Source organism: Triticum aestivum, chromosome 1B, assembly GCF_018294505.1.
Source record: "Triticum aestivum cultivar Chinese Spring chromosome 1B, IWGSC CS RefSeq v2.1, whole genome shotgun sequence".
NCBI lineage: Eukaryota > Viridiplantae > Streptophyta > Magnoliopsida > Poales > Poaceae > Triticum > Triticum aestivum.
The window spans coordinates 123,358,458-123,383,017 of record NC_057795.1 but is presented as its reverse complement, the minus strand read 5'-3'; the positions used below and the strand labels follow the sequence as shown (position 1 = coordinate 123,383,017).

The window sequence follows — 24,560 nt, the reverse complement described above, 5'->3', positions numbered from 1 at the left end:
CACCACGGGCGGCCACGCGTCCACCCCCTCGTCCTCGCCTCGTCCCGCGGAGCGCGCACGCACACGTCAGCGCACTCCCTCCGTGCGCCGGGCCCACGAGCCAGGGAGAGCGGTACGAGACTGCGGTACCCGTATTTTGCAGAAACGCCCCTCCCCTTCTCCGCAATCGCAACCGCAAACCCGATCCCATCCCATTTCCCACAGGCACAGTCTAGTCCCCTCCCCTCCCCGCTCCCCCACCCCCTTCTTCCTCCGCCGGCCGGCCACTCCACCGAATCCAATCCAGGTACCGCCTCTCCGGCCTCCCGCTTCGATTTCGCGCTCCGGCGACGCAATCGGGCGAGCAGAATCCGCTCCCAATTTTTTCAGCTTTTTTTACCCCATCATTCCATCGCTGATTCGAGCGCCGAGAAAGGTTCGGGGTTGAGCAAAACCCTGCCTGCTTCGTGTTCTGTAATCACGCTGATACCCGAATTCTGTCCCTGAATTGATCCGCTCCATGAACATTTGATGCAACAGCGAGCGCGAATCCTACCTACCAAGCCGGTGTTGAGAAGCAGTTCGTTCCTGTGCCCTTTGGTGAGTGGCAATGGCAGCGGCAGGGAGACTGCGGGGACGGCGGCGGGCGCTCAAGGAGGTGGAGCGCGAGCCCGAGCCGTTCACCATCGAGGAGGAGGTGTCCCACCTCACCCGGGTTCGGTCGGAGCCGTGCCCCGGCACCCGCGCCGCCATCCATGGCGCCAGGCGGAAGAGGGACTTCTCGGCTTTCGAGATGCTGTCGTCGAGGGAGTCCGGCCTCTCGGGAGGCGGCGGGTTCTGTTCGGCCGACCGCGCCTACGCCGCCGGGAAGCACCTCCCGTCGGAAGGACCGTGGTGCGTGGAAGACATGGATAGCGAGGCCTATGTCTCGCAGTTCTCCAGCGATGGCTCGCTGCTCGTTGCCGGGTTTCGGGTAGGTGATCCTGCATGCTCCTTCTTCTTCTTCTTCTTTACAAGGCAAATGGTTAAGTTGTGCAGCTATTGTGGCTAATCTTTCTCTACATTCCTAAATTTGATGATAAGGGAAGCCGCATCAGAGTTTACGATGCCGATAGAGGGTGGAAGGTTCATAAGAACATAAGCTGCAGAAGTATGAGGTGGACGGTTTCAGATATTGCTCTCTCCCCTGACCAGCGATACCTTGTAAGTCTGTTTTGCTCCCATACTCTCTCTCTCTCTTGGGTTGGATCAACCATTATTTTTCTTGATAATTCTTGGACATAGATAAAATGAATAGTTAAAGATTGAAGCACTGATTGCATTACCTGGTTATGGAAAACAGATCACTATAGCACTGACATTTGGCTGCACTTTCATTTTTGAGAAAACGCAAAGCTTGCGATTCAATGCAGTGATAGGGAAAAAGCATTCTTTATAAGCCTAAGACTAGGCCAATACAACCAACACTTATGGCAAGACGACAACTCTTAGGCCCTTCTCAGTGCTCCATGGTGTACAGGTGCTAAGGGTGCCACATAGGCAAAAAAATGATTGTGGTAAAGGAATTAAAGAGGAGAGAGAACATTGTGGTGACCCTAGGAAGAAACGGTACTAAGCGCGTGGACCTATGTAAAATGTCTATTAACCGATGCATGAAGAAATTTAGTCATTAAACAATTAAATACAGAAAGCTTAGCTACAAAAGCTAAGCACCTATGCACTTAGTCAATGATTCCTTGCATCATAGGTGTTGCTGCGTCTTGAGATCCTAATTGCCATGGTTCCGCAGCATCACAAAGAGCGATTGTGAGGAATTGACATGATAATGAACAAGGAATCATTGGAATTTCCCGTCTTTTTCAGCTCTGCTCCTGAAAAGAGAAAGGAAAGGAGACTGATCTTGACGTCGGCGTTGGTTTTTCCAACGAAAAACAAGAACATTCTTTCACGAACTTCCATGACAAAATGCTAGTTGCCTTGTAATGCATACACTGGAGCGTTTGTCCCATCGACGAAGGCCACTATACGCGTTTCCTGAAGTGCAACATTCTCTTATAACCAAACATCGCAAAGACCGAAAGGAGTATCCTGAACGGTGGAGACTAGTTGCTAAGCTTTTTAATGCACTTAGCACCTCACGCAAGCTCCAATGTATTGGAAGAGGCCTAAATTTAGTTTGTACGCAATAGTCCATGTCCAATAGTTTTTCTCTTAAGATATTTATGTAGTGCATTTGGAGTCGGACGCAGACGTTTGCCTCTCGGATGCGCAGCACACCGATATGTGTACCAATGTTAATTGCATGGAGATGTTGCATTAAATTAGGCAAAAATTTGGCTGATTGCTCTACATATTCAATACTTTGCCATATACTTCAAAATAATGCTTTGAAGTACATACTGTATCCAAAAATAAAAGTTAACCCCCTAAGACAAGGCTTTTGAAAAGCCACCACGATGTCAATTGCTTTTTGATAGCATTTACTCAATCACTCATCGCAAGGTTTGCTACTTTACGTTACCATTTTAAGTTGAAAGTTAAATCAAATTTACACACAACACTCACTTTTTCTCTGGAAAATTATTCCTTGAGGTGTACCTTCTGGGGTTTTTTATGCAGTTGTTTGCTGACTAATCAAGTTGTATTCTGGTTATTTCATGCTCGTTTATATGCTTTCTTATTCATTTTTCACTCAAGTCATTCAATCCTTCACAGGCCTATTCCAGTTTGTCGCCTATTGTTCACATTGTGAATGTGCAGAATGCTGGAAGAGAATCGGATGCTAATGTTACTGTATGTTCTATACTCTGAAACTATGACTGCATGCTCATGTGGTCATGCCGTACTCATAAAATGTAAGTGATGTGCATGTAATCCATTTTTTGAATGTTTCTTTTTCTGCAGGAAATTCACGAGGGTTTGGAATTCTGTGATGACGATGAATACTCTTTCGGGATATTCTCTGTGAAATTTTCAAAAGATGGTAGAGAAGTAGTTGTTGGGAACAATGATTGTTCAATACATGTCTATGATCTTGGAGCAAATAAAGTGTCTGACCGTATCCGTGCTCATACGGTATGAAATAACTCGATTAGCCATATGCATCTTGGTTCAATCATTTCTCTGGCTGCTTTATTCTTTCTTTCATTCCATACCATGTTGTCTCGGCTATCTCATTCCATACCATGTTTAAGATTCCTAAAAAAATGCTTGTTATCCACACAAGAACAATTATTGCCTCAAAGGTCAAAGCAAATCACCATCACTTGAAATTCCTAAACAACATCATAAAAGGGTTATGGTGTTCACGCGTTCTTTGGGTCGTGCCATCCTTGGCGATGTAAGGGTTGTGCTGTCTTTGGCATTGTATCTCTTTGTATTTTACCTGGCTACGGCCCAGCAATAATGATGAGTACAGATAAGACGTATGTATGCGGAGGCGTCCTGTGGACCAATAACTCTATGAGAGCCTGTAGCGACGTTAGGCCGGCAGCCCCTAGCACCTGGACCGTCCATGGTACAGTATCACACAAACATAACCAACGGCTCAGAAACTGAGCTGGATTAGATTGATGGAGCAAACGAATAGCACATAGTAGGAGGAAGAAGAAGCTGTGAATCTTAGCACTGGAATTCATAGTGAATCTGGGCAATCGGCCGGAAACGTGATAATCGAGTACTTGGAAGTAGTAACTATTCGATTTGTAGCTCGACGGGCAATTCAGTCAAGTACTGCTCCCTATCTTCAGTCAATGGCAGCCTGTTTTTACAAGTGTCTAGTCATTATTTTTGTATGTGATTTCAGATTAAAACGTAGCTCATGTTAATTCGGAAGTATCTTCGGTGCTTTAGCGGTGATATTAGTATATGTTTGATTCCCCCGCAAAAAAATCAGTATATCTTCGATTCATTTGGCGATTGGCATAGCAAAGTAGAAATAAAACAATGTGCACATTACATGCAAATGAAAAATTCATTCCAAGATCAAGAGACATTTTCTTCGTTCTAGCAATGGTAAATGTGCAGTTCATTTTTCATGTGTTAGCTGGACTGAAAGTTAAAAACATGTGTGCATTGTTTCCTTCGGAGAAAATTAGTATCAAGAATTGAAGCCTGTTGGATACAAGTTGACGTGTTAGGTCTGCTCCATGTGATTGTGCGAAATGTGCCAACAGATCGAGTTGGAGTACTCAAGAGGTTGATCAGGGGTTTGGTTAAGAGAATTGAAATACCATGAGCCTGACATGAGAGACGACGGTCGATTCATTGGGTTAGGCATATGACCTTTACAGCCTCAACTCCTAGGAGATTGGATTTGGAATTTGGTACGGCAAGAGCAGGTTGAGCATTAGATGATGAAGTCGATGTGTGAGGACAAATTCTGTAGAGATGTCTTGACTTACCATACAAACCATTACGGCATGCCAATTAGGCTATTAGTGAGTGTGAATAATCACTTTCAGCATGCGTTCAACTATTATATGTGCTCGTGCATATGTAGAGCAGGTCTGCAAGATGAGATGAGTTCTATCTTGTAGTGGTGATGCGTAGAATTTTCCATTAGAGATGTCATGACTTACCATACAAACCATTACGGCATGACAAATTCTGTAGAGATGTCATGACTAACCATACAAACCATTACGGCATGACAAATTCTGTACAGATGTCATGACTTACCATACAGACTATTACTTTTTTTGAAAAGGGGAATATATTAATATCGCGAAGATACCAATTACACCCAGCCTCTGCATCTACAAGATGTCATAAAGACATCCAGGATGCACACAGCCAAAGGAGAAAATAAAAAGAAAGGTCCCGCCACAGCGACCGACTCCTCTCAACAGCAGCACACATACCGCCACCTATTACAACATGCGGAAAACATAAAAGGTCTTGAAAAGCAACGCCTCCAAGAAGGGAACAGCGCACAAGCACCGTTGTTACCCAATCCAAGATCCTAGGTTTTCACCCTGGAGAACGTCCGCGCTCTCAAAACAATTCCTTCAGCAAGGCAATTGTCAGGCACAACCAATGAAGGTCAGACCTTAGGTTTTCACCCTGAAAGTCATGACTCGGCACCCGAGGAGTGCCACAAAAATGAAATCCGCCAGTGTTGCCACCCCCACTTATTACTGCTGCTCCTGAGAGTTATCTGACACCTGGCTGACTCCATCGCCACCAAGGCTCCATCTGTCTAACTGATCCTCCAATCTCGGCCATCATGAGCTTCTCCACCGCTGTCTGCACCATGGAAATTGAGAAGCCATGGAAATTGAGAAGCCGACATGTCCCAAGGTGTCATCAACCAACAGAGTTTGGCACCACGCCCCCAGAATCTCTTAGGCTGATATGGACGTGCACGACCGGAATCTAACCTATCCAGATATCATGAGCAAGATCTCCGGCGGCCGTTCCGGAACATGTTGATGGCCAGATCGAAGACCGATCACTTTCACCATTACGGCATGCCAATTAGGCTATTAGTGGGTGTGAATAATCACTTTCAGCATGCGTTCAACTATTATATTTGCTTGTGCGTATGTAGAGCAGGTCTGCAAGATGAGATGAATTTTATCTTGTAGAGAATTTTCCAAGGTTTTTTAAGCGCTAGGCGCTGAGCGAGTGTTGTGCCTCCGCTTAGTTCAGTGACAGCTTAAGCGGCACCTGGGCGCGCTTAAGCATTATGTACGGATGTCGTACGGACAGGAACAAGGGCACCCAAAAATCAGTTTTCATAGCATGTAATGCATGTATATAAGCCTAAAATAGCAAGCATGTTGGGGAAGGAGAGATGAGTAGGAGCTCGAGGTCGGGGATGGGGAAGAAAGCTGGCAGCAGCAGCATCGGGGAAGAAAAGCCACCAGGCTCCAGCCTAGATGGGGAGGAGCTCAAGATCGGGGAAGAGGCATGTATATAAGCCTAAAATAGCAAGCATGTTGGGGAAGGAGAGATGAGTAGGAGCCCGAGGTCGGGGAGGGGGAAGAAAGCTGGCAGCAGCAAGGTCAGGAATAAGATCTCGAGGTGCAGCGGCGCTAGGTCGGGAAAGAAGATGGATGGTGAGGTCGGGGAAGAAAGCCCCAGATCTGGCGATGCAAGGTCGCCTTGCTTTCCTATGTCTCTCTCACCCTGCTATCCTTTGTCTAACCCTAGGCGTCCGAGCGCTTTTTTCAGCGCTTAACCCAAAAGCGAAGCGGTAGGCCTCCCCTCAGCGCGCCTAGGCGTACACTCAATTTTTCACTGGAATTTTCCATTTGCAGTCTCATAAAATGATAGCAATTCACTTTGTGAGTTTTCAGTATTGCCGAAATGCTAGCTTGGTTCCTGCTAGAAGTCCGTCCAGAAAGTCTAGCATGTCAGACAAGGACGTAAAATTCCATCTGCACTCTTTCCATGAATAGCCATTGCCGCATTTAATTAGGATGTCAGGTGTGGGCCACGAACGATTGGAAATGTCTATAAAAGCTGGCTATACATGCAGAAATACAGTGTGTTGCAAATCCCAAGAGGATTGCATGGTCCAGATTTCATGTGCAAGCGTGCTCGGGAGCCAAAGCGGTTTTCCGTATATCTCAGTCCTTTCATCATAGAAGTGTATCTGGTACCTTGAGATTTTCCATACTTTCTTTTGGGTAGTTGGAAGTAGTCACACGGTTTCATTGAATGTGAGTCTGCCATCTTGAATACTGATGAAATGCTTTGGAGGAAACATAAGAAACAAAATGAAATAGCACTTTTGCAATATAGTTTTCATTCTTCCATCACAGTATATCATGATGGGTATGTATTCCAGGTTTGAGGTAGTCTAGGTTTATGGGAGTATCGTGACTTAACCACTGGATCATCAGTTCATTGCATTAATGCATAATCACTTATTACATTTTACATAAGAGGAACTTATTGTAAAATCAGAATCACATGGATGTAGATAATGTACTGATGGTGTCAAAGCTAGAACCATCCTCACTTGAGCAGTATAAGATTCATATGATTGTTGGATGCCCTGGAGTAAGTTAGTAATGCTTTGTTTTTCACAATCTCATTTTCTTCTCCATTGGTTCTGCAAGTCTGATGTCAACACGGTCACCTTTGCGGATGAAAGTGGCAATTTGTTGTACTCTGGAAGTGATGATAATCTCTGTAAGGTCAGTATTCTTGTTAACTTCTCTAGATTGTTGTTTTACTTCTCTTCCTTCTGTTTATTTTGCTTCAATACAACTATCTAGTAATTAGTATATTTTATAGAGAACAGAACGAAAATACACTTTGTGTATAATAAATGTAGCTGCCTGGCTGGACTTGAAGAGTACTAGTTAATAAACCATTAGTTTTATGCTTCTGATGGCTTTAAAAGAGAAGAATGAACCTGTTATCGTTTAGATTCTGCTACAAGAGTAAACAATGGAGTGCCTGTTGGAAGTTCGATCAACCTTTTATATATGCACCATCCTTTTATCTCATTCTTGCATTAGCCTAATGATACTTCATAACTCTTAGGTCTGGGATAGGCGTTGCCTTGTAAGAGAGAAACCAGCAGGTGTTTTGACAGGTCACTTAGATGGGATTACATGTATTGATAGCCGTGGTGATGGGCGTTATCTAATCTCCAACTGCAAGGATCAGACTATCAAACTTTGGGACGTCAGAAAGATGTCCGCCACTGTAAAAGGGTAATGCTTTTGTTTTACAGATGTACATAATGCTAACAATGTTCTGTTCCAATTCGACCATGACAACTCCCAAATTTGTATATTTCTCAAATTTCTACCTTTTTCACAGACGACAACCAAGATTATATGACTGGGACTACAGATGGATGACGTTCCCATCACATGCTAGATATTATAAGCATCCAAATGATCTGTCTCTGGCAACATACAGGGGTCATTCAGTTCTGCGGACACTTATCCGCTGCTACTTCTCTCCAATGCACAGGTTAGGAGTGAATTAGGGATTATGCTTTGTCACATTCAAATTTGGATTAGCTTTTTAACTTAGCATGGCTTTTATTATTGCTGGAAAGGTTATTAGCACTTTAATCTGGATTGTTGGTTTACCCTATGATCCTACTGGGTCTTGTGGTATGGAGTATTTGGTGTGATCAGATCAGATTGGGCCTGTGATCCAGAAAGCGACTCTTGGCATTGTGATGGAGTGGAGGGGGCACCACTCCATCCACAATGGTTCAAATCTTGGTGCTCACATTTGCACACACGTTGGTGCGCTTCAGTAGAAACTTTGTGAAATTTGTGGATTTGTTAAGGTGGTGATTCGCATGCGTCTGTTTGTCTGTGGCACAAAAGAGAAAGATTGGGCTTGCGATCCAGATCTGGGAGGCAGGGCCACTAAAATTAAGATTCAGTTGTGGTCCTATCAGATTGCATTTTTAAAAGCAAATCATGTCTGGTTGCTTGAAAATCAAATATGCATGATAAGTTGAGTTTGGGATGTTTGATTTATTTGGTACTTCCCGCCCCGTATGCAAATGTCTAAAGAAACACTAGTACTAACCCGTAAGCTGCACAAGAAGAGATCGCCATGTGAAAAAGCTGGCGCACAAAGTAACCTAATTCAGTTGTTTCTAGGTTCCCAACAGCATTGGTTGCTATAGTTTGTAGTTGTACCCACTTGAAATCAAACTTGTGATGATGTCACATTATTGGCCACAATGCATTTAAATTATCATTTTCAACAGACATTTAGATCAACATGGATCATGTGTAACTCCGAACTATGCAAGTCACCTCATTGTTTTCTCTTTCATTCTTGTGTTATCTTTTGCAGCACGGGCCAGAGGTACATATACACTGGATCAAGTGACGATTCAGTGCATATTTACGATGTGGTATGTAAATCCAATCTTCCCACATTTTCCAAATTATAGTATGCCTACTTCAGTGTTTGCAGATTGTTGTTATCCACTACAAGCCTGCTGCTCGTGCAGGTAACCGGGGCGACCGTGAAGAAGCTCTCGTGGCACGGTTCGATCATCAGAGACTGCACCTGGCATCCTTATTGTCCAACGCTCGTAAGCTCTTCCTGGGACGGCTATCTGGCCCGGTGGGAGGCATCAGGTGACAACGAGGACCCCTCGGTGCTCACGTGCGACGAGCAGAGGACTAGCCCTTACGACCAGACATACGGGCTCTCTTTTGCCCTGTAGTAAGTTGCAGAGGACATGGCGTGATAAGCAGAGCCGAGGCGAGCTCGTGATGAACCTTTATGTTGGGTTGTGGCGGTTTATGATTGATGTGCTTGTATGGCAGTATAAGCACAAGCAGTCATGCATTGTATGTCTGAGGCAACTTGTGCTCCTCTTGCTGTCACTGATAGAAAATAGTGATGTTAACAAGATGTAGCCGTTGCTTTTGTAAATTTGTTTGCAGTCGATCAGGTGGCGTCAGTGACAAAGTCGTATGTAACTATGCAAGTTTTTTGTTGTTGTTGAGAGAATTGTAACTATGCAAGTTAATAATGCATGTGCATTCTGTTGCCATACAGAAATGTATATTTAGTGATGAGTAAATAACGCTGGTGATGCAACAACTTGACCTGCGGGTGTGGTTTCATCCCCAGAATCTTGTCCCTGTCATTCCAGTTACATTGATGTGTTCGTGGTCTGTGAGTCGCGAACATTGGTGTTTGGCAGGGCGACGGCATCTCTCATCGACGGGTATAGGACCATAATGAGTGTATAGGCTGGCCATTATGTGGTTCTTTTGTGTTACGTGTTGCCAGTTTAGGGCTGGTTGTGCATTCATGTGCAGCTGCCAATTTCGTAAAGTAGAAACTTTAGATGCACTACGCGTGCATGCAATGATTCGCCGATGGTGGCATCATGCAATTATTCAGGCAAAATATTGTCTTCGGGTAATGTGCAAAGAGTAGTGATGTGATGATGTTTAATAGGATAGGAACCTATTGCCAGTAACTTCGTCTGACTTCTACTCACTGTCATTGACAGAATTGCACAAATATGATAACAAATGCATCATTTCTTTGCAACATCACCAAAAGAGATGCAATTACCCAGTCAATGCATCATTTCACTTCCACTTCACTAACCTAATCAAAGCATCCTAATCCAAACAAGGACCCTCACAAATGGCGTCCAGCCTATGTGCTAGCACATCATGGCCACTAGCAGCAATTACAATTGCATCTTTCACCTCTCAACTCCTCTCTCTGTTCTTTTGTCCTGCTGATGAAACGTAGCAAAGATTACTAGCTCCAACTGTCTCCGACTGCATTTGTGCACGGCTAATTGTCGGTAGAATGGGAGTAGGATCAATCATGGTGTAGACCTTCATCACCCTTCACTTGCAGCAGGGGCACTTTATAAATTCATGCTTTAGTGAATTCATCTAAATATTTGAACCGATGAAGAGAGGCCGCATATTTTTTAATACTGAGTTGGCAAGATCTTAAACTCAAACTTCTTGCTCGAAAACTATGTTTAATGAGATCTTTTATGGTACATCACCTTAAGGGGGTCATTCATTTTTGTGATTGGACAGTCCAAATGAAGCAATTAACTGCAAGAAAGGAAAAGTACTAAGCTACTATGTGATGAAGGGCAGGTCCACGAGGATGCAACCAGCCGTGTGCATCTGAGGAGACGGCCTTTGGGCGGCACAGGGCGGCTGCATCATCGCTTAGTCAGGAGGGAGGGGGATCTCAGTCCGGTCGTGCGATGGAGAGAGACCGGCCTTATGCGGCCCACGAGTGGTGTGGGGCGACTGCGTCAAATTGTTGGGTTGGCCAATTAATATTGGCCACTGGATCAACTAAATTTATGCTCCATTTAACCCCATTCATCCAAATGTTGGAAATGAAGAGAATGGGTCAATATATTTTAATGCATGTCATAACTCTGACACGGCTCCTACTTGTCCTCTTCCCGTGCCCGGCAGGTAGCGAGAAGACTTGTGGCGACGTGCGGCGGCATTCCAACAATATGTAGTGGCGGCAGTCCGACGACATTTGGCTGCAGCGGTAGGCTGCGGCGTGGTGGTCAGACGGCGGCGCGCTGACTTGGCAGTATTGGGTTTTCGATTGGGAGAAGGCCAACTCCCCCACCAAATAGGAAAAGTGGACTATTTTTTTGGTGATCACCAATAATTTAGTAGGTAAAGGAGAGCCATTGGAGCAGCTTTTTGTCCCAACTCCTCCAATATCATGATTTTATTGGTCAAGGGCAGCTGCTAGAGATGCTCCTAGGAGAGCTTCACAGTCGTCGATTAGTTTCCCCACCCATTTCCGTTGCGTAAGTGCTCTCACCTTCTTCCTTCTCCACTCATTCTCAGGCTTCCACCTCTTTCTTCTTTTATCCTACTTCATCCCTGACAGAGAGTTCGGTCCATGTGAGTGGCCGACCACTTCCTAGCAATTCGATAATTGTTTCATATACGTACATACTAGTACTACTCCCTCCGTAAAAGAATATAAAATTGTTTAGATCACTACTTTAGTGATTTAAACAACCTTGTATTTCTTTACAGAGAAAGTACATTTTGATGCGGCCTTTCATGCGGCACAAGCAATCGATCAGGCACTCTGTTAACTATGCCAAGATGGTTCTTCAGACCATGAGCATCTTTGATTCTTATTGCCGTGTTATTACAGGGGATGATCCTTTGATGAGTATTTCTATAAAAAAATTGATGCATCAATAAGATTCTCGATTCTTGCCCCGCAAAAGAAAAAAGGATTATCGGTTCTTAATAAGAACTTTGCTAAGGCCAGTGGGAGGTAGTTGACCCGCAGGTGTGAGAGAGTATCTGGTGATACGAGAGGCTAGGTGCTCCCATGATACGAGATGACGTGAGCCCTTGGATCTGAAATCCAAAGGTTAGAGGATAGGCTACTAAAACTTTTCAGAAAAGACCTCTAGAAATATGATATTCAGGCACAAGTCGAGGAGCTCATCCTGTGACCCTTGGATTTCAGATCCAACAACCCACGTCGTCTCGTACCATGGGAGCACGTAACTTCAGTATCACCTGATACTTTCTCCCGTGAGTGTAGCGCGTCAGTTCGTGTAGCCAGCATCTGGTTAGGTGAGCATGAGTTGTATATATGTATACGATACGAGTAGCAAAGCCCTAATTTACTGCCTAGGTTGCTTGGTTGACTTATATTAAGCTTTAATTGGCTAATTACCTTGCTTGCCGCTCTCCAGCTAGGCATGCAAAGAGCATGGTTAACAATATAGCCAGCATGTTGTCATGTCATTTATAGCCAGCATATATAGTAGTTGGATATAAGGAAGTACTCCTTCTGTCAGCTTGCAAAGATGTCTTATATTGTGGGACAGATGGCATGCTACTTTGTTAACATATGACTCATCTTTCACTCTAATAAAACTTCTTGGGAGCCCATGACGAGAGGATAGGCGACTCACGACTCAGCGAGCCTCGATCTAGCGCCGCCGCCGCCACCACCCAACGCTAGATCCCTCCTCGTTGCCTCCTTCCGGTTGGCGCATCTTCCTTCCCAGTCACATCTTTCCTCCCCTTGCCGCCGCCCGATGCGCCCTCCGGCAAAGTCCAGATGGCTCTGGGGAAGGCAGTGGCGAGGCCCTTTTCTAGTTGATCGGCACTACTATAGCGGTTGTGATCCATGGATTCGAGGCGGCGGTCCCATGGAGAGGCGGCGGCGTCCTCATCGAGACGGTGCCCGGGACGGCGGAGGTTCAAATCAGATCTGACCTCTACTGCGGCGGCGGCGGCGTGATGGGCCTTGTCTCCGGTCAGATCTGATGTGGTCGGTGCAGCCTGCTCCATGCACGACGGCGGTGATCGGTGGCGGTCCCCTGCACACGATGCTAGATGGAGGATCCTCGAGCGGATCTGGGTGAAAACCCTACTCTTGGCACGTTGCCAAGGTCGGCGATGGTGGCATTTTTCTGCGTCGTTCCCTTCTTGAAGGCATAATAGTGGAGAAGTGTAAGTGCATCTAGTGCCACCCCTAGTTGGTTTTGGAGTATTGACGACAAACGTGGTTAAGAGACTAATGTGTTTGTGAGAATTGCAGGATAACACAGGTAGAAGTCCCTCATTGATTCAGTTTACCTACCAGAGATGACCCCTAAAAATGTGTGAAGACATTGAAGACAATGATGGTTCATGAAGACATTCATGATGAAGATTATGACACGTGAAGATATTCACTTGAAGACTATGGAGTGCGAAGACATAGTTGTTTTATAGCTTCCTTTCTTCTTTATTGAGTCATAGGAACCACCGTACTATTAAGTGGGGTCCAAGTGAACAAAGTTAGAGTGACAGAAGTGATGCTCAACCAAATCCTATGTCTTTGAGCGAAGATAATGAGAGCAAACCTTATCCAGAGATGGATGAGTCAGCTTTGCTTGTAGCCCAAGCCAAGCTGCCGCGTGTGTTTGAAATCTGACCGTTGGAAACGTGTCAATTCCTTAGTGACCCAGGGTCATTTCGGACATATCAGGTCGGGTTGACTCCTGGCTATAAATAGCCCACCCCCTACACCATAAATTGGTGGCTGCTCAGAGTTAGTGCATGGCTTTTGTCGTTTGAGAGCAACCCACCTCCGAAGCATTTGAGAGAGAGATCCTTGCGAGGACTAAGTGTTGGGGAACGTAGTAATTTCAAAAATTTCCTACGCACACGCAAGATCATGGTGATGTATAACAACGAGAGGGGGAGTGTATCTTCATACCCTTGAAGATCGCTAAGCGGAAGCGTTTATCAACGCGGTTGATGTAGTCGTACGTCTTCACGATCCGACCGATCCAAGTACCGAACGCACGGCACCTCCGAGTTCTGCACACGTTCAGCTCGATGACGTCCTCGCCTTCTCGATCCAGCAAGACGGGCGAAGTAGTAGATGAGTTCCGGCAGCACGACGGCGTGGTGACGGTGTTGGTGAAGAACAATCTCCGCAGGGCTTCGCCTAAGCACTACGGAAACTATGATGGAGGATAAACTAGAGGGGACGGGGTTGCCGACACACGGCTTGGTGTTTCTTGATCTCTCTTTGGTGCTAGCCCTACCCCTCTATTTATATGTTGAGCCTTGGTGTCGAAACTTGGAGTAAAAGCCTCCACAAAGTCGGTTTCACCCGAAAGGCAAGAGTCCTTCTCGGACTCTAGGGCCAGACGCCAGGGTTCCCGGCGTCTGGACCCAGACGCCAGGGACCCTGGCGTCTGGCCCCTGGACTCCGCAAAACTTCCTTTTGCGCTTTCCAAAAACCTTGTGGGCTTTCCCCTTTGGCCCAAATAACGTGTTCTTGTTCCCAAACATTTCGGGAAACATCCGGAACCCCTTCCGGTGAATTCTGGAACTCTTCCAGAGATTAAACACTATTATCCCATATATCAAACTTTATCTCCAGACCATTCCGGAGTTCCTCGTCATGTCCATGATCTTATCCGGGACTCCGAACAACATTCGGTTACCAACATACATAACTCATATAATACTATATCGTCAACGAAACGTTAAGCGTGCGGACCCTACGGGTTCGAGAACTATGTAGACATGACCTAGAACTTGTTTCCGGTCAATAACCAATAGCGGGACCTGGATGCCCATATTGGCTCCCACATATTCTACGAAGATCTTTATCGGTCAAACCGCATAACAACATACGTTGTTCCCTTTGTCATCAGTATGTTACTTGCCCGAGATTTGATCGTCGGTATCCAATACCTAGTTCAATCTCATTACCGGCAAGTCTCTTTACTCGTTATGTAATACATCATTTCATAACTAACTCATTAGCTACACTGCTTGCAAGGCTTATAGTGATGTGCATTACCGAGAGGGCCCAGAGATACCTCTCCGACAATCGGAGTGACAAAACCTAATCTCAAAATATGCCAACTCAGCATGTACCTTCGGAGACACCTGTAGTACTCCTTTATAATCACCCAGTTACGTTGTGACGTTTGGTAGTACCCAAAGTGTTCCTCCGATAAACGGGAGTTGCATAATTCTCATAGTTATAGGAACATGTATAAGTCATGAAGAAAGTAATAGCAGTATACTAAACGATCAAGTGCTAGGCTAACGGAATGGGTCATGTCAATCACATCATTCTTCTAATGATGTGATCCCACTAATCAGATGACAACACATGTCTATGGTTAGGAAACATAACCATGTTTGATTAATGAGCTAGTCAAGTAGAGGCATACTAGTGACTATATGTTTGTCTATGTATTCACACATGTATCATGTTTCCGGTTAATACAATTCTAGCATGAATAATAAACATTTATCATGATATGAGGAAATAAATAATAACTTTTATTATTGCCTCTAGGGCATATTTCCTTCAGTCTCCCACTTGCACTAGAGTCAATAATCTAGATTACATAGTAATGATTCTAACACCCATGGAGTCTTGGTGCTGATCATGTTTTGCTCGTGAGAGAGGCTTAGTCAACGGGTCTGCAACATTCAGATCTGTATGTATCTTGCAAATCTCTATGTCTCCCACTTGGACTTGGTCCCGAATGGAATTGAAGCGTCTCTTGATGTGCTTGGTCCTCTTGTGAAATCTGGATTCCTTTGCCAAGGCAATTGCACCAGTATTGTCACAGAAGATTTTCATTGGTCCTGATGCACTAGGTATGACACCTAGATCGGAAATGAACTCCTTCATCCAGACTCCTTCATTTGCTGCTTCCGAAGCAGCTATGTACTCCGCTTCACATGTAGATCCCGCCACGACGCTTTGTTTAGAACTGCACCAACTTATAGCTCCACCGTTTAATAAAAACACGTATCCGGTTTGCGATTTAGAATCGTCCGGATCAGTGTCAAAGCTTGCATCGACGTAACCATTTACGACTAGCTCTTTGTCACCTCCATATACGAGAAACATATCCTTAGTCCTTTTCAGGTATTTCAGGATGTTCTTGACCGCTGTCCAGTGATCCACTCCTGGATTACTTTGGTACCTTCCTGCCAAGCTTATTGCTAAGCATACGTCAGGTCTGGTACACAGCATTGCATACATGATAGAGCCTATGGCTGAAGCATAGGGAACATCTTTCATTTTCTCTCTATCTTTTGCTGTGGTCGGGCATTGAGTTTGACTCAACTTCACACCTTGTAGTACGGGCAAGAACCCTTCCTTTGCCTGATCCATTTTGAACTTTTTCAAAATTTTATCAAGGTATGTGCTTTGTGAAAGTCCTATCAAGCGTCTTGATCTATCTCTATAGATCTTGATGCCCAATATGTAAGCAGCTTCACCGAGGTCTTTCATTGAAAAACTTTTATTCAAGTATCCCTTTATGCTATCCAGAAATTCTATATCATTTCCAATTAATAATATGTCATCTACATATAATATCAGAAATACTACAGAGCTCCCACTCACTTTCTTGTAAATATAGGCTTCTCCAAAAGTCTGTATAAAACCATATGCTTTGGTCACACTATCAAAGCGTTTATTCCAACTCCGAGATGCTTGCACCAGTCCATAAATGGAACGCTGGAGCTTGCACACTTTGTTAGCACCTTTTGGATCAACAAAACCTTCTGGCTGCATCATATACAACTCTTCTTCCAGAAATCCATTCAAGAATGCAGTTTTGACATCCATTTGCCAAATTTCATAATCATGAAATGCAGCAATAGCTAACATGATTCGGACAGACTTAAGCATCGCTATGGGTGAGAAAGTCTCATCGTAGTCAACTCCTTGAACTTGTCGAAAACCTTTCGCAACAAGTCGAGCTTTATAGACAGTTACATTACCATCAGCGTCAGTCTTCTTCTTAAAGATCCATTTATTCTCAATTGCTTGCCGATCATCGGGCAAGTCAACCAAAGTCCATACTTTGTTTTCATACATGGATCCCATCTCAGATTTCATGGCCTCTAGCCATTTTGCGGAATCTGGGCTCATCATCGCTTCCTCATAGTTCGTAGGTTCATCATGGTCAAGTAACATGACTTCCAGAATAGGATTACCATACCACTCTGGTGCGGATCTTACTCTGGTAGACCTACGAAGTTCAGCAGAAACTTGATCTGAAGTTTCATGATCAATATCATTAGCTTCCTCACTGATTGGTGTAGTTGTCACAGGAACCGGTTCTTGTGATGAACTACTTTCCAACAAGGGAGTAGATACAGTTATCTCATCAAGTTCTACTTTCCTCCCACTCACTTCTTTCGAGAGAAACTCCTTCTCTAGAAAGGATCCTATTTTAGCAACGAAAATCTTGCCTTCAGATCTGTGATAGAAGGTGTACCCAATAGTTTCTTTTGGGTATCCTATGAAGACACATTTCTCCGATTTGGGTTCAAGCTTATCTGGTTGAAGTTTCTTCACATAAGCATCGCAGCCCCAAACTTTAAGAAACGACAACTTTGGTTTCTTGCCAAACCACAGTTCATAAGGCGTCGTCTCAACGGATTTTGATGGTGCCCTATTTAACGTGAATGCGGCCGTCTCTAAAGCATAACCCCAAAACGATAGCGGTAAATCAGTAAGAGACATCATAGATCGCACCATATCTAGTAAAGTACGATTACGACGTTCGGACACACCATTTCGTTGTGGTGTTCCGGGTGGCGTGAGTTGCGAAACTATTCCGCATTGTTTCAAGTGTAGACCAAACTCGTAACTCAAATATTCTCCTCCACGATCAGATCGTAGAAATTTTATTTTCTTGTTACGATGATTTTCCACTTCACTCTGAAATTCTTTGAACTTTTCAAATGTTTCAGACTTGTGTTTCATCAAGTAGATATACCCATATCTGCTCAAATCATTTGTGAAGGTGAGAAAATAACGATACCCACCGCGATCCTCAACATTCATTGGACCAGAAACATCAGTATGTATGATTTCCAACAAATCAGTTGCTCGCTCCATAGTTCCGGAGAACGGCGTTTTAGTCATCTTGCACATGAGGCACGGTTCGCAAGTACCAAGTGATTCATAATCAAGTGATTCCAAAAGCCCATCAGTATGGAGTTTCTTCATGCGCTTTACACCGATATGACCTAAACGGCAGTGCCACAAATAAGTTGCACTATCGTTATCAACTCTGCATCTTTTGGTTTCAACACTATGAACATGTGTATCACTACTATCGAGATTCAACAAAAATAGACCACTCTTCAAGGGTGCATGACCATAAAAGATATTACTCATATAAATAGAACAACCATTATTCTCTGATTTAAATGAACAACCGTCTCGCATCAAACAAGATCCAGATATAATGTTCATGCTCAACGCTAGCACCAAATAACAATTATTTAGGTCTAAAACTAATCCCGATGGTAGATGTAGAGGTAGCGTGCCGACCGCGATCACATCGACTTTGGAACCATTTCCCACGCGCATCGTCACCTCGTCCTTAGCCAATCTTCGCTTAATCCGTAGTCCCTGCTTCGAGTTGCAAAAATTAGCAACAGAACCAGTATCAAATACCCAGGTGCTACTGCAAGCATTAGTAAGGTACACATCAATAACATGTATATCACATATACCTTTGTTCACTTTGCCATCCTTCTTATCCGCCAAATACTTGGGGCAGTTCCGCTTCCAGTGTCCAGTTTGCTTGCAGTAGAAGCACTCAGTTTCAGGCTTAGGTCTAGACTTAGGTTTCTTCTCTTGAGCAGCAACTTTTTTGCTATTCTTTTTGAAGTTCCCCTTCTTCTTCCCTTTGCCCTTCTTCTTGAAACTGGTGGTTTTGTTAACCATCAACACTTGATGCTCCTTCTTGATTTCTACCTCCGCGGCTTTTAGCATTGCGAAGAGCTCGGGAATAGTCTTGTTCATCCCTTGCATATTATAGTTCATCACGAAGCTCTTGTAGCTTGGTGGCAGTGATTGGAGAATTCTGTTAATGACACTATCATCAGGAAGATTAACTCCCAGTTGAATCAAGTGATTATTATACCCAGACATTTTGAGTATGTGTTCACTGACAGAACTATTCTCCTCCATCCTGCAGCTGTAGAACTTATTAGAGACTTCATATCTCTCAATCCGGGCATTTGCTTGAAATATTAACTTCAACTCCTGGAACATCTCATATGCTCCATGACGTTCAAAACATCGTTGAAGACCTGGTTCTAAGCCGTAAAGCATGGCACACTGAACATCGAGTAGTCATCAGCTTTGCTCTGCCAGACGTTCTTAACGTCGTCAGTTGCATCAGCAGCAGGCCTGGCACCTAGCGGTGCTTCCAGGACGTAACTTTTCTGTGCAGCAATGAGGATAATCCTCAGGTTATGGACCCAGTCCGTGTAATTGCTACCATCATCTTTCAACTTTGCTTTCTCAAGGAACGCATTAAAATTCAACGGAACAACAGCACGAGCCATCTATCTACAAACAAACATAGACAAGCAAAATACTATCAGGTACTAAGTTCATGATAAATTTAAGTTCAATTAATCATATTACTTAAGAACTCCCACTTAGACAGACATCTCTCTAGTCATCTAAGTGATCACGTGATCCAAATCAACTAAACCATGTCCGATCATCACGTGAGATGGAGTAGTTTCAATGGTGAACATCACTATGTTGATCATATCTACTATATGATTCACGTTCGACCTTTCAGTCTCCGTGTTCCGAGGCCATATCTGTATATGCTAGGCTCGTCAAGTATAACCTGAGTATTCCGCGTGTGCAACTGTTTTGCACCCGTTGTATTTGAACGTAGAGCCTATCACACCCGATCATCACGTGGTGTCTCAGCATGAAGAACTTTCGCAACGGTGCATACTCGGGGAGAACACTTCTTGATAATTAGTGAGAGATCATCTTAAAATGCTACCGTCAATCAAAGCAAGATAAGATGCATAAAGGATAAACATCACATGCAATCAATATAAGTGATATGATATGGCCATCATCATCTCGTGCTTGTGATCTCCATCTTCGAAGCACCATCATGATCACCATCGTCACCGGCGCAACACCTTGATCTCCATCGTAGCATCGTTGTCGTTACGCCATCTATTGCTTCTACGACTATCGCTACCGCTTAGTGATAAAGTAAAGCAATTACAGGGCGTTTGCATTTCATATAATAAAGCGACAACCATATGGCTCCTGCCAGTTGCGGATAACTTCGGTTACAAAACATGATCATCTCATACAATAAAATATAGCATCACGTCTTGACCATATCACATCACAACATGCCCTGCAAAAACAAGTTAGACGTCCTCTACTTTGTTGTTGCAAATTTTACGTGGCTTCTACGGGCTTAGCAAGAACCGTTCTTACCTACGCATCAAAAACCACAATGATAGTTTGTCAAGTTAGTGCTGTTTTAACCTTCGCAAGGACCGGGCGTAGCCACACTCGATTCAGCTAAAGTGAGAGAGACAGACACCCGCCAGCCACCTTTAAGCACGAGTGCTTGTAACGGTGAAACCAGTCTCGTGTAAGCGTACGCGTAATGTCGGTCCGGGCCGCTTCATCTCACAATACCGCCGAACCAAAGTATGACATGCTGGTAAGCAGTATGACTTGTATCGCCCACAACTCACTTGTGTTCTACTCATGCATATAACATCAACGCATAAAACCTAGGCTCGGATGCCACTGTTGGGGAACATAGTAATTTCAAAAATTTCCTACGCACACGCAAGATCATGGTGATGTATAACAACGAGAGGGGGAGTGTATCTTCATACCCTTGAAGATCGCTAAGCGGAAGCGTTTATCAACGCGGTTGATGTAGTCGTACGTCTTCACGATCCGACCGATCCAAGTACCGAACGCACGGCACCTCTGAGTTCTGCACACGTTCAGCTCGATGACGTCCTCGCCTTCTCGATCCAGCAAGACGGGCGAAGTAGTAGATGAGTTCCGGCAGCACGACGGCGTGGTGACGGTATTGGTGAAGAACAATCTCCGCAGGGCTTCGCCTAAGCACTACGGAAACTACGATGGAGGATAAACTAGAGGGGACAGGGTTACCGGCACACGGCTTGGTGTTTCTTGATCTCTCTTTGGTGCTAGCCCTACCCCTCTATTTATATGTTGAGCCTTGGGGTCAAAACTTGGAGTAAAAGCCTCCACAAAGTCGGTTTCACCCGAAAGGCAAGAGTCCTTCTCGGACTCCAGGGCCAGACGCCAGGGTTCCCGGCGTCTGGACCCAGACGCCAGGGACCCTGGCGTCTGGCCCCTGGACTCCGCAAAACTTCCTTTTGCGCTTTCCAAAAACCTTGTGGGCTTTCCCCTTTGGCCCAAATAACGTGTTCTTGTTCCCAAACATTTCGGGAAACATCCGGAACCCCTTCTGGTGAATTCCGGAACTCTTCCAGAGATCAAACACTATTATCCCATATATCAAACTTTATCTCCAGACCATTCCGGAGTTCCTCGTCATGTCCATGATCTTATCTGGGACTCCGAACAACATTCGGTTACCAACATACATAACTCATATAATACTATATCGTCAACGAAACGTTAAGCGTGCGGACCCTACGGGTTCGAGAACTATGTAGACATGACCTAGAACTTGTTTCCGGTCAATAACCAATAGCGGGACCTGGATGCCCATATTGGCTCCCACATATTCTACGAAGATCTTTATCGGTCAAACCGCATAACAACATACGTTTTTCCCTTTGTCATCGGTATGTTACTTGCCCGAGATTTGATCGTCGGTATCCAATACCTAGTTCAATCTCGTTACCGGCAAGTCTCTTTACTCGTTACGTAATACATCATTCCGTAACTAACTCATTAGCTACACTGCTTGCAAGGCTTATAGTGATGTGCATTACCGAGAGGGCCCAGAGATACCTCTCCGACAATCGGAGTGACAAAACCTAATCTCGAAATACGCCAACTCAACATGTACCTTCGGAGACACCTGTAGTACTCCTTTATAATCACCCAGTTACGTTGTGACGTTTGGTAGTACCCAAAGTGTTCCTCCGGTAAACGGGAGTTGCATAATTTTCATAGTTACAGGAACATGTATAAGTCATGAAGAAAGCAATAGCAGTATACTAAACGATCAAGTGCTAGGCTAATGGAATGGGTCATGTCAATCACATCATTCTTCTAATGATGTGATCCCACTAATCAAATGACAACACATGTCTATGGTTAGGAAACATAACCATCTTTGATTAATGAGCTAGTCAAGTAGAGGCATACTAGTGACTATATGTTTGTCTATGTATTCACACATGTATCATGTTTCCGGTTAATACAATTCTAGCATGAATAATAAACATTTATCATGATATGAGGAAATAAATAATAACTTTTATTATTGCCTCTAGGGCATATTTCCTTCACTAAGCCCATAACACCCCACGCCAAAGAGTGTTAGGCATCACTGAAGTCTTTCTGTCCGCGTGATCTGAAGACTTGTTACACTTGAGGACTATGAATCCTCCAGCCGGTTAGGCGTCGCATTCTGAGCATCCAAGAGTCATTATGGATTGCCGGTGAACGAAGTCTGTGAAGGTTTGGAAGTCTACCTCGAAGACTTACCAGCGTGGTTGGGCGAGGACTGGGTGTCCTTAGCTCCAGGGGAATAAGGTGAAGACACGGTCTTCTGAGTTCATTCTCAGCCTCCCTAACCAGACGTACAGTTGTCACAGCAACTGGAACTAGTCTACCAAATCCTTGTCTTCACCAAGCAACTGGTTCTATCCCCTTTTCTCCTTACTTTACAGTTTTTCTTCGTGAAGTCATTGCTTGCCTGCCTGATTCATTTGACTTCATTGTGTGAAGACTTATATCTGTTTAGCTTCGTACTATCTTCACAACTGATCTTGTCTATCTAGTTGCAGTTAGTCTTTGTGTTTTCCCTGTATTGTATGCTTGACTAATGCTTGCCTAGTGTAGTCTTCATTTCGCTGCTTACTATATAGGTTCAGTTTACCTGTTTGTCTTCAAAGCCATCGTGTTTTGAAGACTTCAATAAAAATCACCTATTCACCCCCCGCCTCTAGTCGATAACTAGCACTTTCAATTGGTATCAGAGCAAGGTACTCCCTTGTTCTGTGTGATTCAGTTTAACCACCTGGAGTTTTAGCTCTGTCGACTGCAGGTATAATCAAAGTCTCCGCTGTGTGTCCTATTTTTGATGGTCAAGATTATCCCAAATGGAAGGCAATGATGAGGAAGCGCCTCCTTGCAATGAAAAGTGAGATGTGGACTGTCACGGAGATTGGTCTCGCCGATCTATGCAAGATGGCGAATGCTGATGACATTCGAAAGTACACTCAAATGGATATCACGGCTAAGGATCATATTCTCATGTTTGTCCAATGACGAGTTCAGGCGCATCATGCATCTATGCAATGTGAAGCTTATCTGGGACCGGATTTCCGATGTCTATGAGGGTCATCGAGCCTGTCAAGACCCGTGGTTCTGCCAATTCAAGGAGTCTCTTAAAACGATGACTTTTGAACCCGAGACATCTGATCCAACCTACCGCATCATGGCATGTGGTGCCAAGGTAACCTCTCGTGAATCCAAACCTAGCTATAAGACACTTGCTAAAATTGCAACTAAGCAACAAACTGCTATGGAACATATTCAAAAGCTGCTAGACAAAAGCGATGATCTGTTGGACGCGGAAATGAATCGAACTCAGTCCTTAATCAAAGACATTAAAAGTTTTCGTGTTAAGTAAGAAGAACTTGAAAGTCGTCATGAAACTCTCTCAGCCTCTCATGAGAATCTTTCCTACGATTGTCTTCAAAGGAAGCAGGATCTTGAGAAACTGGGAGCGTCTCATGAAGATCTTCAAAAAGAGAATGATTCACTACTCGCCCAACAGATCAGTTTTGCTCAGGTAGAATTTGTTCCACCATGCTTAAAGTGTCTTTAGCGTGATAATGCTGCCTCTGTTGATGAATGTTCCACTACTTCTAATGTTGCAATATCTTCAACTACTGATGTGGAAACTAACCCCTCTACTAAGGATGCCACTACTATTGCTGATGAGAATGCTAGGTTGAAGACATGCTAGAGACTGGCATGTACAAAAGCCTCAAAGGGCATCAAACCTTGTGCAATGTCCTCAAGAAATAGATTCTGAACCAAAACCCTAGGAAAGAGGGTGTTGGGTTCGAGAGGAAAATGAACGTTGATGGTTCATATTGGATGCCTGAGCAGTACCCCAAAACCAGCTGGGTTGCTGCTAAGGATCCTTCAGTTGACCCATCCACTTTATCTGGCTTCACTTGTGCTAACCCAATTGTCATTGATGAATCCTTTGATGCAAATATAAACTGTTTAAGAATCAGAATAGCGAAGTGTTTGCTAGGTATATTGGTACTAACTACAGGAACGGGTCACCCAGAAGAAGATCTGGGTGCCCAAAAGCTGTCTTGAGAAGCTTCCCGTGAATGTCATCATGACACCACCTGGGAAGAAGACAAACCCCAGACCTAAGGCGTCATATGGTCCAAAGGCTTCATACAGATACAGGACCACTCATGGTCACCCTAACGCCAATGTTTTGCAGGAGAACAGTTATGAGACTCATGAATATGAGGGTGTTTCTTCTGACCGCTATGTTCACAAAACTAAGAACTTTTTTGCATATTCTTATGAGTATTGTTCTC

At 44.3% G+C, this 24,560-nt stretch overlaps 1 protein-coding gene across 2 annotated transcripts; it reads left to right on the top strand.

The window, feature by feature from the left end:
- Positions 1-70: 70 nt before the first annotated feature.
- On the top strand, positions 71-9,480 carry LOC123111305 (LEC14B homolog). Of its 2 annotated transcripts, none has more exons than XM_044532068.1 (10): positions 71-286; positions 520-952; positions 1,063-1,182; positions 2,695-2,772; positions 2,884-3,054; positions 7,050-7,127; positions 7,480-7,652; positions 7,762-7,917; positions 8,767-8,827; positions 8,927-9,480. In XM_044532068.1, the coding sequence occupies exons 2-10, from the start codon at positions 590-592 to the stop codon at positions 9,143-9,145; spliced, it is 1,419 nt and encodes a 472-aa protein (XP_044388003.1). In that variant the 5' UTR covers positions 71-286; positions 520-589; the 3' UTR covers positions 9,146-9,480. The 2 variants fall into 2 exon arrangements, with proteins under 2 accessions (XP_044388003.1, XP_044388010.1); XM_044532075.1 differs by having other exon boundaries at positions 225-415.
- The last annotated feature ends 15,080 nt before the right edge of the window (positions 9,481-24,560 follow it).